Source organism: Bos taurus, chromosome 8, assembly GCF_002263795.3.
Source record: "Bos taurus isolate L1 Dominette 01449 registration number 42190680 breed Hereford chromosome 8, ARS-UCD2.0, whole genome shotgun sequence".
NCBI lineage: Eukaryota > Metazoa > Chordata > Mammalia > Artiodactyla > Bovidae > Bos > Bos taurus.
Window position 1 is genome coordinate 77,099,545 of NC_037335.1, and position 13,833 is coordinate 77,113,377.

Below are 13,833 nucleotides of genomic sequence, written 5' to 3' on the forward strand. Positions count from 1 at the left end.
CATTCAGTACTGTAAAGTCTTCATATATGTGAACTGTATACCCATCTTGATCCCTACTTATAAGAAAACCCTCTGTCCCTGAAAAACAAACCTTATTGAAATATCTGAAAAGAACAGCTCTAATCTCAACAGGACTCAGGCAAATTAGTTTTTCTAAGACATTTGCTTCACTATGAGAGAGGTTTTGAAATGAAGCTCTGAGCAAGTTTTGGCGACTCTGGATACTTTCGTTCTTGTATTCAATTGCGGCTTCCAAAGCTTCAATCCCTTCTTCAAGTTGGAAAAGAACATGTTCTTCCTAGATATAATACAATAGAAATCACTCATTTTAAATGAAATAGTATAACTTAGACTTTGTCATAATCTAAGATCTTACTATGCTATTTGGGTCTAATGGACATTATCATTCTTCTACTCTTCCCTTAAACCAATCCATGGTGGCTGCCAAGTAAGTATCATGAATTGTGCTGTATTTTCACCACAAAACATTACAGCATTTTTAGTTACAGAATTCCTCATAAATAGAAACTCAAATGTTTCTTGAAGAACTGACCCTCTAGAATCCATATGGCCAACAGGTATATGAGAAGATAGATGCTCAACATTGCTAATCATCAGGGAAATGCAAATAAAAAACCACAGTGTGATACACACCTGTCAGAAGGGCCATCATCAAATAACAAATGTTGGTGAGAATATGGAGAAAAGTGAATTCTCATACACGGTTGGTGGGAATATAAATTGGTTGCAGCCACTGTGGAAAACAGTATGGAGGTTTCTCAAAACACTAAAAAAGAACTACTATATGACCCAGCAATTCTACTCCTGGGTACATATCTGGGAAGAAAAACTAATTTGAAAAGATACATGCACCTCAATGTTCATAGCAGCTTTATTTACAATTGCCAAGGTATGGAAGCAACCTAAGTGTCCATCAACAGATGAATGGATAAAGATGTGGTATATATACACAAAGAAATACTGCTGCTGCTGCTAAGTCACTTCAGTCGTGTCCGACTCTGTGCGACCCCACAGATGGCAGCCCGCTAGGCTCCACCATCCCTGGGATTCTCCAGGCAAGAACACTGGAGTGGGTTGTCATTTCCCTCTCCAATGCAGGAAAGTGAAAAGTGAAAGTGAAGTCGCTCAGTCATGTCCGACTCTTCTCGACCCCATGGACTGCAGCCTACCAGGCTCCTCCATCCATGGGATTTTCCAGGCAAGAGTACTGGAATGGGGTGCCGGAATACTACTTGGTCATAAAAAAGAACAAAATTTTGCCATTTGCAGCAGCAACAAGGATAGACCTGGAGGGCATTATAGTAAGTGAGTCAGACAGAGAAAGACAAATGCTGTATCACTTATACGTAGAATCTAAAACTTACAACAAACTAGTGAATACAACAACAAAAAAAGCAGCAGACTCACAGATACCGAGAACAAGATAGTGGTTACCAGTGGCAGGGCACATAATAGGGGCTGGGGAGTGGGAGGTACAATCAACTGGGACTAAGACAGGCTATAAGGACATATTATACTACACAGGGAATATAGCCAATATTTTGTAGTAACTGTAAATGGAGTATAACCTTTAAAAATTGTATTAAAAAATAAATAAAAATTAAAAATGGACACTCTACCACTCTGCAAACACAATTTGCTCATTCCTATCTCTATGCCTTATTTAACAATGTTCTATCTAAAATGACCTTCTTTCTTATATCTATCAATACATACCATGTTTTTCATAATCCAGCTCAAGATTCTGATTCACCAATGCTGCCTTAATTCAATCTTCCACCAAATGATCACTGCATTGCTTTGGATAAATAATGTATTAAGTATAGCTTTATTAGGTTTCCCTGGTGGCTCAGTGATAGAGAATCTGCCTGCCACTGAGGAGGCGTGGGTTTAATCCCTGGGTGAGGAAGACCCCCTGGAGAAGGAAGTGGCAACCCACTCCAGTATTCTTGCCTGGGAAATTCCAGGGACAGAGTCTGGTGGGCCACAGGCTGTGGGGTCGCAAAAGATTTGGGCATGACTTAGTAACTAAACAACAACAAAATAGCTTTATTACATTATCTATAACTTGATTTTTATATTCATCAAGATTTAGAGTTTTCTCATCTTTCTGTCTCTTCTCAGATGGAGTAGAATTCCTCAGAAGCATAATGTTTTCTACTTTTTTGTTTCTTCCATAGGGCCCAGGAACTGTCCTGGGCACTCAAGAATTCCTTAAATGCTCAAATGTTTTGCTGAATTTTAGCCTCTCAGACCTTTAGATCTGCAGGGCTGGGAGTTGACTTTGACAGCCTTGAGGGGAAAACCTCATTCTGTGGTTCTTGGCAAAGCTACCCAAATTAAATTATAAAATAGGGCAGTAGAAGCTCATGATGTCACATAACCTCCAGTCAAGTTTGTCTTCAATTTCTTTCATCAACTCAATGAACAATGTCATTAAATCCTCTCCCCTGTTCCTTCTTAACTAGCCCCTTCAACTTCTCATACTTGCTCAAATCTAAAACACTACAAGATACAGCAAGGTGATTCCCAGCCACTTACTTTTTGTTAGTAATTTTCCCTTACTTTGGACATTGACCATAAATATTTGCAGAGAAAATCCAGGCTCAAAAGTTCATCTTTGTCTGATAAAATAATAAGTTATGGTTACCACTGCCAACTGAAATAAAATTTTGAAAAAAAGTCTGGGACAATTTGGGAGCCAATAAATGCAACACCTTTTACATAGTTAAAAAAATAATGATGAAGAGAAGCCACTGCTGCTGTTGCTAAGTCACTTCAGTTGTGTCCGACTCTGTGCGACCCCATAGATGGCAGCTCACTAGGCTCCGCCGTCACTGGGATTCTCCAGGCAAGAACACTGGAGTGGGTTGCCATTTGCTTCTCCAATACATGAAAGTGAAAAGTGAAAGTGAAGTCGCTCAGTTGTGTCGACTCTTAGCGACCCCATGGACTGCAGCCCACCAGGCTCCTCCGTCCATGGGGATTTTCCAGGCAAGAGTACTGGAGTGGGGTGCCATTGCCTTCTCTAAAAGAGAAGCCACATGTTCCCTTAAATGAAAACTCCTAAAAGGTATTTCTATTGGGGGTTGAATTTTGCATGTCTACTTGGCTAGAACTTAGTGTGGAACAATGCTCCCGTACTTTCTAAAACAACCCTTAATGCTCTAGGCCTTTGTTATAGATGATGAATTACCAAGTATCACACAAGAAAGATGCATAAAGAAAAGGTGCCCTCTTTAGAAGAAATGAGAAAAAGAGTCCCTCAAATCATTTTCTGTGTTCTGTGAAAACCTCAGCTGAGAAAGGCCATACTCAAGGCACGTGTGAGTCTCCCTATCCCTGGCAATGCTAGGAAGGGGACACATTCATGGACCTCCATGAGAGGACATCACAGTCTCTAGTCAAGCCTGGCTCATGGCACCAAACAGGTACCAAGGAAATTCAGTACATCTGACAAAGTCTCAAGGAAACAAAGTTGATCAGGTTTATCATTTTTATGTTTCGGTAACAAAGGTGAAGGAAATCATCCAAGTGATCCATCATACAGTACTTCCAGTTCCAAAGCATACTGACTTACTTCAGGTGACAACACGCTACCATTTTTAAGTTTCTCATCCACGCTGTTTCTTTGTCTCTGCAGCTGATCCTTTTCTCTCTGGAGGGCTTGTACTTGTTCTGAAATCTTTATTTTCTCCTCAGCTGTGCTGCTCTGGAGCTGCACATTCTTTTCAGACAACTCTTGGTCCAACAAGCTCAGGCGAGTTGATATTTTTAAACTGTCTGTGTTCAAAGCCTAAAAAGATAATCAACCAGACACCCTAAGGTCAATTATTAGAAATACAGACTATAAATAAATCAGAAAAAAAACAGAGAGAAAACTACTATGTGAACATATTTTTAGCTCTTACATTATTATTTTCTCCCATGGATTTTTTTGGGGGGGCTTCATTTTCTAAGCCTTAAGTTGAATGTCTTTTTTTAAGTGGAGATTTAAAAATAAAGTTTTTATTATTTATTTGGCTGTGCCTGGTCTTGGTATTTCATCAAAATAATTACATGTATATACTACCTTAAGGTTTATAATTTTTTTAAAAAGAAGTCTCCTACACCACCCTTTCTCTGATTCCTGCTCCCTAGAAATGACCATCTTTAACCTTTAAAGCTATGTCTTCTGGTTTATGTCCATGTTTCTAAATAACATTACCAATTTTAGATACTGTCTACTGGTTGTCTATTAGGAAAGATAAGGATTTGGCACTCTTATGCCTCCTTGTCTGTATTTCCCCTCCTTGTATTCTCCCAACTTAAGTTGTATTACGGTTTTTATTTAAATCAATAGTTTACATGACTTTGTGAATATTATTCATAACTATCTAGGACAAAATGATCATATTTCCATCTGGAACAATTTTTTTTTGTTACCTTGTAACTAATTCTTTTCCAATAGAACTATAAAATTCCTCTCAACATTATTTTTTCAGTTGATCAAAACTTAATCAGGGAATATTTTCATTCTCTTCTCTTCTGGAAACATTTTGCCTAGAGTCTCCATCCTCCTGCTCCAAACTAGACTATAGTTGTTCCTGGACTTCCTTTGGTACTACTGAAAATCTCCAGTTAGAGCACATTTTCTGGGTCCCAAGTCTTTCTTTTCCATAGCTTGTGTCCTCATATTTAAGGAGCACATCCTCTAGTAGTTTCCTGAGACAGGCTAGGCTATAGATAATTTTTTTCACCTGAAAATGTCTGTATTCTACCTTACCATTTCATTTATAGTAGTCTAAAAAGAGAATCTTTGTTTGGATACCATTTTCCTTATGAGTTTTAAGACTGCTTCAGGTCTTCTAATGAAGAAGGTTGAGAACTCCAGTGCCATTCTGACTCTCAAGATTTATACAATGATATGCTTTTGGTAGTCTTTGCTATACCCTTGATAAACTATTTCAACCCAGAATTTCATATCTTCAGTGTTGGCAATTGCTTGTAATATGTCTTTGATAATCTCCTCTTCTCCTGTTTCCTCTGTTTTATCTTTCTGGAATTCCTGTTACTTGGATGATAGACTTTGTGTGTTTATCTGTCAATTAAATTTTATTCCTCTTATTTTCTATTTATTTTTTATTTACTTTTTGAGATGTTTCTTAACATTATCCTTCAGAGCTTTTTAATTTCTAAAAGTTCTTTCATGTTTTTCATAGCCTGCAGTTCTTGCTTTATGGATGGAGTATCAGCTTTTACCACCTTGAGGACATTAGGATTTTTAAAGTCTTTTCAGCTCCTTGTTCTATCTTTAATTTTTCTGATCATCTTTTTTTTTTTTTTTCTTTTGTTTTGGCCTCCATCTTTAATGTTAGTAGCATTCCTGAGATCTCCATCATACTTAAGAGTCAGGTATTCAAATGCTGAAATTGTGGTGGGTTAAGATTTATGACAGTACGAGATACCTGGAACCTGGACACTTAGTTGGGAGCTCCCAAATGTAAATTTTTAGGCTATTTTTTCCTGGGACTGTTTCAGAAAAATCTACCAATCTTCTGCTGGGAAGTATAAGTCTGGCTGCCTGCATTTTGGGATATATGAAGGGGTTAGGAAATGGGTATCTCAGGATTCAGACTTCCATTCATTCCCTGTTTATTTTGACATACCCCAGCCCTCTGCTGTACCTGGTTCAATCTTCAGAAAATAAATCATCTAGTCCAGAATTAGAAAAGGATGGTTTCCGAACCATGCCCTGTTTTCATTCTCAGGCCTCACTCCTCCCTTCTAAAATTCATGGTCCCTTCATTTCTGAGTTTTTTTTTCATGTTTATGTGAATTATAGCTTGTGAAGCTGTTACTAAGAAAGCTAAAGATAAAGGCTTGACTCTCACTGGTGTCCCTCATCTAGGCACTTGGATTTCAGCTTTTTCTGCTCTGCTAAGCCAGTAACCACTTATCTATCTGCTTTCCAGCTTACATTTTTTTGGTAACCTTTTGTCTTCTGTTATCTCCCCTACTGTTTTTTCCCTTTATGTGTTTATAGGTTTTTTTTCAGTAATAGCTTTACTAAAATATAGTTCATACACATCAATTTAAAGTGTATAATTCAATGGTTTTAAGCATATTTGCAAACTTGTACAACCATCACCATAATCAATCTTAGAACATTTTCATCAGTCTCTCAGAAGAAACCCTATGCCCACTAGCACTCATTCTATTTCCTCGCCAAGCCCTGATCCAGTTCTAAGTAACCAGTATTCTACTTTCTGTCTCTATGGAATTGTCTACTATGACTGACTTCTTTCATTTAACATTCATTTAACATGTTCTCAGGGTTTATCCATGTTGTAGCACGTATCAGTGCTTCATTCCTTTCTACTGTTGAATAATATTCCATTATATGAATGTGTACCACATTTCGCTTATACATTATCAGTTGAAGGATACTGGGTTGCTTTCATTTTTTGACTATTACGAATAATACTGTTATGAATATTCATGTACAAGTTTTTGTGTGCACTTATGTCTTCACTTGATTTGAATGTACACCTAGGAGTGGATGCTAGTTCATTTTATGTTCAACATGTTATCCAAAGTAACTGCACCATTTTACAATCCCACCAGCAATGTGTAAGAGTTCCAATTCCTTCACATTCTCACTAAAATTATTTTTCTGATTATAGTCATCCTAGTGGGTATGAAGCAGCATCTCATTTAAATTTTGATTTGCATTTTCAGGATGACTATGATGTTGAGCATCTTTCAACGTGCTTAACGGCCATTCGCAAATCTTTGGAGAAATTTCTATCTGAATCCTTTGCTCGTTTTTAAACTGGGTTGCCTTTTTATTACTGAGCTTTTAAAGAGTTCTATATCTGTTCTAAATACAGACTTAATGATGTACAAACACCTTCTCCCATTCTATGGGTTATCTTTTCATTTTTTGAATGGTGTTCTTTATATTACAAATGCTTTTAAAATTGATGAAGTCCAATTTATCTAATTTTTTCTGTTTGTGTTTTAGGTGTAATATTCAATAAACCACTGCTTAACCTAAGGTCACAAAAAGTTATACTTATGTTTCTTTCTAAGATGTTTATAGTTTTAGCACTTATATTTAGGTCTTTGATTCATTTTATTTGTATATGGTGTGAATATAGACTTTTTAAGATAAATCTTTTTTTTTAATTTACTTTTGGCTGGGCTGATGGACTTTCCTCTAGTTGTAGTGAGAGCGGGCCACTCTAGTTGTGGAGTGCGGGTTTCTCACTGCGGTGGCTTCTCTTGTTGTGGAGCACGGGCTTTAGCATGTGGGCTGCAGAAGTTGAAGTTCGTGGGCTACGGGGTACAGGTTCAATAGTTGTGGCAAACAGGCTTAGGTGCTCCACAGCATGTAGGATCTTCCTGGACCAGGGATCGAACCTGTGTCTACTGCATTGGCAGGTGGATTCTTTACCAATGAGCCACCAGGGAAGCCTTGAATATAGGCTTTTTTATACTATGTTTCTTGTCTGAAATGCATACGATCACATCTTATAGTATTTCTTAAATACTGAAAAAATATGTAATATGCTTTGTTTTATCCTTTATAATATCCTTTGTCCAAAAAGAACCCTGAAATATGTCTCAAGTTTCTCTTCTGTTTAATTAAAACTATCTTCAAAGAATCAATTTTGCTATGATCTACTGTGGGTTTCATTTATTTGTATTCTATGCTTACCTCAGTATGTTCTTACTTCCTAAATATTACATCTCGTTGAAACTGGAAAACACCTATTTTCTTTTCTTTGTTTTTCCTGCATCATAAAGTAAATGTATTTCAGGAATAAGTGTTTCCTTCTCACTCCTTTCTTTTTGTCCTTTTTTCTTTTTTGATACAGAACATATCATAAAGGTCCCAGGTATTTTCTTCTATTTATTCACTTGATACATTGATTTGTAAATCCTCTTTGCTGTCATTACATCTTTCTTTTTTGTGGGGAGAGGGGCAGCATCTAAAACCTGACCCTGACAGCCAGTGTGGACAAGCTACCTGGATGGAGCAACAGCAACTAGGCTGGTTAGAAGGGCTGCCCCTACCCCAGTGTCCAATAGCCTGCTGCTAAAAGCTATCTTGACGTGTTTGGGAAACAGAAGACAGAGGAGAGCTAAGTGCAGATCTTGTCCACATGTTACAGTAAGGTGGAGAAGTTAAGAACATGTCACCATCACCCCAGACCTAGTGGTACATCTATGCTGGATGAAAGGCAGGTTTTTTTAATAAAGAGGCAGAGCTTATTCCATGATTCCATGACTGACCCAGACTCAAGGTCAGCTGGAGGCAAAGGTTTGCGCAGAAAGTCTTTTTTTACAATTTTTAAAAATTGAAGTATAATTGATTTACAATGTTGTGCCAATCTCTGCTGTATAGCAAAGTGACTCAGTTATACACATATATACATTGTTTTTTATATATTCCATAATGGTTTATCACAGGATATTGAATATAGTTCCCTGGGCTACACATTAGGATCTTGTTGTTTATCCATTCTAATGTAACAGCTGGGATGTACCAACCCCAGGCTCCCAGTCCATCCCTCTCCCTCCCCCACTCTCCCTTGGCAAACACAAGTCTATGAGTCTGTTTCTGTTTTGAAAACAGGTTCATTTGTGCCACATTTTAGATCCCACATACAAGTGATATCATATGGGATTTGTCCTTCTCTTTGTAGAGAAAGTTTTCTTAAAGTCTAGGGCAAGTCAGCTTTATTTTCAGACGCTATTATTGCTACTGCTATTATCAAAAAAACTTCTCCTGGTCCTTATAATACTTCTACAGTCATTTTTCAAAACCTGAAACTGAGGCAAAGTCCTTCATAAAACCACTTATCTGAATGGCTCATAAAACCCAAGTCCTACAACAAAAATTTTTGTAAAGATACTCAACTCTTTATAAGTATAAAAATAAACAAATCTGTATTATACAAAGTCTTCTTTCTTTTATAGGAATTGTGATTAATAGTATAGTTAGATCATTTTCAAGTCTATTCTTCCACATTACCAATGATCACTCAACCTTCACCCAATGTTCACTCTCTAATGGTACAGATTATTTTTAAAATGTCCATTAAGGCTAATAATAGAGGCTTCCATAGGAAATGGCAAGCAAACTATTCTAAATGGTTACATAGTTTCTGTTTGGGATAATAAAAAGTTTGGAAATAGATAACAGTGATGGTTGTAAACACTGAATGTAATTAATGCTGCTGAGTTGTACACTTTAAAATGGTCAAAATGGTAAATTTTATGTTATGTATAACACACTACAATTTTTTAAATACCACCAAAAGTTAATAATAGATAACTCATACTTGGTAGAACACTGAACATTTTACTTCAAAACTGCAATAGATTTTACTGATGGTCATTAAGTAAGCACTAATAAGCCAAATACACTGAAAACCAGAAAAGTTTTCTTTTGGTTTCTAACTTCACAGTGGTTTGATTTACCTTATAGAAAAATAAATATCAATTTATGGCTTACAACCAGAGTCAAAGAGCGTATTAAATAGAATACCTGACTAGATCGCAACTTCTTACTTTCCAGGTGGCTCTTCTCCTGTAACAGGGCCTCCTTCTTTGAAACTATGGCCTCCCGTTTCTTTAAGTCTTCTTCCAGCTCCTCTAATTCTTGGCGTTGGTTCAGAACTTTCTCTACTTCTTCATCTAACCATTTCTTTTGCTTATCCAATTTCTAAATTAAAAATCCAAAGAAATGTTACAATTTGTTTTTCTTCACCATAAAATTTATATGGTAATAATATAACTTCAGACTGACTAAACACCTTAAATGAACAGCGAGAATGACAAAATAGTGTCTGTCCAAAATTGTCAAGAAGTAAGTGGTTCTAAGTTAACATCTTCCTGTGTTGTTTTATAAGGAGTTAAAATTTATTCCTTGAAAATGCTTGAGTCTGGGATTTTTAAGGCTGACAATTTTCTTTATATATACTGACAGTCAATTCTGAGAACATGCTGGAAATCTTGTCTGTTCCAGAGGTGCTTACCTCCATCTCAGCACTAATGAATGAGCTCCTTGCCTGACTGCAGGGACAAAGCTTTTTGCTTCTCTAGCCCCAGTGCCTGCTATACTGCCTTGCCCATGATTGACTTTCAATAAAACGTTATATGAATGACTGAATGAATTTCTGATTCAATTAACCAATGAGGTGAATAAATGAATAGCCATAGTGGAAAGACATAGGTGATAAGGCATGAAAATCTACTCTGCATTATAACCTGTCAACATCAAATAATTACAAAATAAATTGAGCTGTAAAGATTTCCAAAACAAGCATCTCAGTATTATCTTAAGCTAAGGGTACCTAGAAATAAGTACAAACAAAAATGTGAATGGAATAACTGTCCAAGATGGACTCTACCAAGTGCCCATCTGCACTGCGACAGAGTAATGAAGCAATGCTTCCTAAATAACAAAAAAAACAAATCAATATAGTACTATTTTCCAGTTCTTCTCAAACTTGATTAAAAAAAAAAAACCTGTTCCCAGAAACCTATATTAAGACAGTAAGACAGTGAATATGCACGAGAAAAAATGAGCAAAGTGGCCAAGGCAAAGTGAGATCCAGAGTCCAGAGCTCCGTAGTTTTTCATCCAGACTTAGATAGTATGGTCCTATAAGCAACAGCGCATGTGAATAATACTAAACCCTAAAATAGCAGCTCTACAATCACTAGAACAGTAAGGATATCCCAGAACAACGATAGAAATACTTTAGTTTTGTTATATCCAGTTATATCTTAGAAACTCCACACATGAGACCCTATGAAGACTAGCAACTAAAACATATTCTACAAACATTTCTTGACTGAGTGGGGTTTGAAAGTTAAGTAAGAGATCTTCTGTAAGCTCCATTCCAATCAAAGAGAAACCAAAAAATGATGACTGTTGATAATAAATGTTATTATATACAGCTAACTCCTAGGTATATGTATGCAAAAATGGAGAAAGGGATTGGTTCTGTCTGAGAAATGGAAGTAACATCAATGCCTGCCTCAGAGTAGGCAATACTTCAGCTGTGCTTTGAGGACTGGGTGCTGTGCTGTGCTTAGTCACTCAGTCGCGTTGGACACTCTGCGTCCCCATGGACTGTAGCCCGCCAGGTCCAGGGAAGCCCTTGAGGATTGGGTAGCAGTCTGCTAACGTAATAGGTGTTTTAGAGAAACAATAATAAATGAGTGAATTTTCCTGCCCCGGAGATAATAAAGTTATGATCCGTGCAATTCACAGTATCTTAGTAAGTTTTCTGAAAATGTCTTACTTTGTCTCTTCTCTCTTACAGTAAATAGTCCTACCACACAGTGCCAATTTTAAATACTTTCTTCTTATAAAAGAGTTTCATATCAAAACAAGGTCCTATTATAAGCTTTTTGGATAGTCATATTGATTAATTTATAATCTTATTTAGAGTCAAATTCTGGAAAATGTTGTTTTAGAACACTAAAAAGCAGGAAGGTTAAAAAAAAAAAAGCAGGAAGCTTTGTTTGTTTATTATTATTTTTAACCCAACAAAGTCAATGCAGGCTGTGAGAACCTATTATTGTATTCATTTAAATTTAGATTCTTAACGTTTTGTAAAGCTGCGCTAACTATTCTATGCTTTCCTACCTCTTCTACTCCTTCACATACCCTTCCACCCAAAAATATTATTACCAGGCATGTCAGAGAGAAAGCTCTTTAACTAATTTCTAAAAAGCACTAGTAAAATAACTGAGAATACATGCATGTCCTAAATCCTACTGTTAAAATATTAATATATAAGATTTAAGAAGAGCAAATAATTTTTTCAGAATTAGGTTGATGCGTTTGCATTTGAGGGTAATTCTAGTTTTAAGTACAGTAATTTTTAAGACTTTTAGTACTGCCATTCCTAATTTACATAAAATTGTTTCTTTGAACTTTAATATTAATTTATGAATTTCATTTTTTAAATGTGGCATTAAGACAACAGCTTTTTAATATATTACATATTGTGCATATACAATTTGGTTGTGTTTGAGTAGAAGAGAGCTCTTATCTTTAGAAATATATCTGTTTCCAAGGGAATAAACCAGTCTTGACATAAGGATAAACATAATCTAGTTTTCATGTTTACATTTCACAACATTCAAATAAACTCATTTCTACTGAAGTAAGAATACAGCATTCATGTTGATGTTGGGTAGAAACCAACACAATACTGTAAAGCAATTATCCTTCAATTAAAAATAAATTCAAAACAAAAGTACAGCGCATTTCTAGATGAGAAATTACTTTTTAATAACAGAAAAGTTTCAGGAGAAATATTAGAAATTTTGTACTCCAGCAGTAAAGTTTAGTGTTTGAAGATTTTATTTAGAGTCCACCTCTTTTTACCTCTACTTAGACAACCATCACATGGAAAAGAAACCAGGAAACACTAAATAGAATCGACAAACCTGGAGTTGGTCTATACTTCCAAACGAACCTTTTCTCCTTTTCATCTTAAATGCATCAAGGTCCTCAGCTTTCAGTTTTAGATCTTTCTGTTCTGTTTTTAACTGTAGTTCCTATAGAAAACAGGAATTTAAATCACCTTATTGCTTTTACTACATGGCCATCAATAAGTATTTATGCAGATAATCATTTTAATATTTACTTTCCTAGTTGCAAAGAGAAAGAAAACAAGTAGATGAAGCTTGGGGCTATTAAGGAAGAAAATAATGTTAGCCATTCAAGCAATAAAATCTCACAGCAAAAATCAGAAAAGCTAGGTATTTTTTTTCATTTTTCGCCTGTGTTACAAATGAGAGTAACAAGGGTAAGAGTATAAAAATTATAAATCCACTTTTCTCTTGCCTTTCTGAGTTCATTACCTTCAGTGAGTCCACCCAAGGTACCCATCTGCAACAGGGATATTAGAATTTATCACAGGAGAAATGTAAAAAGAAAAGTAATACTCAGGTTCCAGCATTCAAAACTCAGATTTTTCAGCATGAGAATAGTCTTTCAAGACTGATCATGGTCCTCTGCAGAGTATTTTCCAAATTCCTTCAGTTTCCATTCACATCTTAAGAGTCAAGTCAAGAGGGCCCATGTGTTCTACTGGGGTTTAGAGACGATGTTACTGTCCACCACCAAAGCTTAGCAAGAATCTGGAAGGAAGCCATGAACTCAAAGTGGGCTGGTCTGCACTGCTATTTCTTACTGGTCCATGATGGATAAGTACAGAAATTAAAAGTAAGTGTTTAGAACCTTTTACAACAATTTAACAGAATAATTTTATGTCTATTGAATCTAATAATTAAAAGATAGACTTACTGTATATTTTAATTTTTATTTCATTTTTCTACTAGTTCTTGTTTTACAAAGGTCTTGGGCTCTGACAAATTCATAATAAAATGAAAATTGTACCTTGTGTGTGTGTGTGTGTTAGTTGCTCAGTTCTGTCCAACTCTTTGCAACCCCATGGACTATATAGCTCACCAGGCTTCTCTGTCCATGGAACTTCCCAGGCAAGAATACTGGAGTGGGTTGCCATTCCTTTCTCCAGGGGATCTTCCCCACCCAGCGATCAAATCTGAGTTTCCTGCATTGCAGGCAGATTCTTTACCATCTGAGTTACCAGGGAAGACCCCCAAATTGTACCTTTTCCATAGGGAATTTTGGAAGTACTGAAAAAAAGGAAGTAAAAGGGAAGTCTACCATTTTCCAGGTCTGGAAATGGCCGAAAAGAGGAAAAAGAGAGTAAGAAATATGTGTATCCCAGTTTTACTCTTGAGTTTTGACCTAGGAAGGGGATGATAAGTAAAC

At 36.3% G+C, this 13,833-nt stretch overlaps 1 protein-coding gene across 7 annotated transcripts in view; it reads right to left on the reverse strand.

The window, feature by feature from the left end:
* Positions 1-13,833, reverse strand: part of KIF27 (kinesin family member 27) — a 94,680-nt gene that overhangs the window by 17,908 nt on the left and 62,939 nt on the right. For all 7 annotated transcript variants that reach the window (XM_015472622.3, XM_005210336.5, XM_015472619.3 and 4 more), the window contains 4 exons: positions 12,480-12,590; positions 9,560-9,736; positions 3,602-3,817; positions 92-298 (listed from right to left, as the gene is read on the reverse strand). In XM_015472622.3, coding sequence (XP_015328108.2) covers positions 92-298; positions 3,602-3,817; positions 9,560-9,736; positions 12,480-12,590 — 711 coding nt within the window. The remainder of the gene's footprint in view (positions 1-91; positions 299-3,601; positions 3,818-9,559; positions 9,737-12,479; positions 12,591-13,833) is intronic.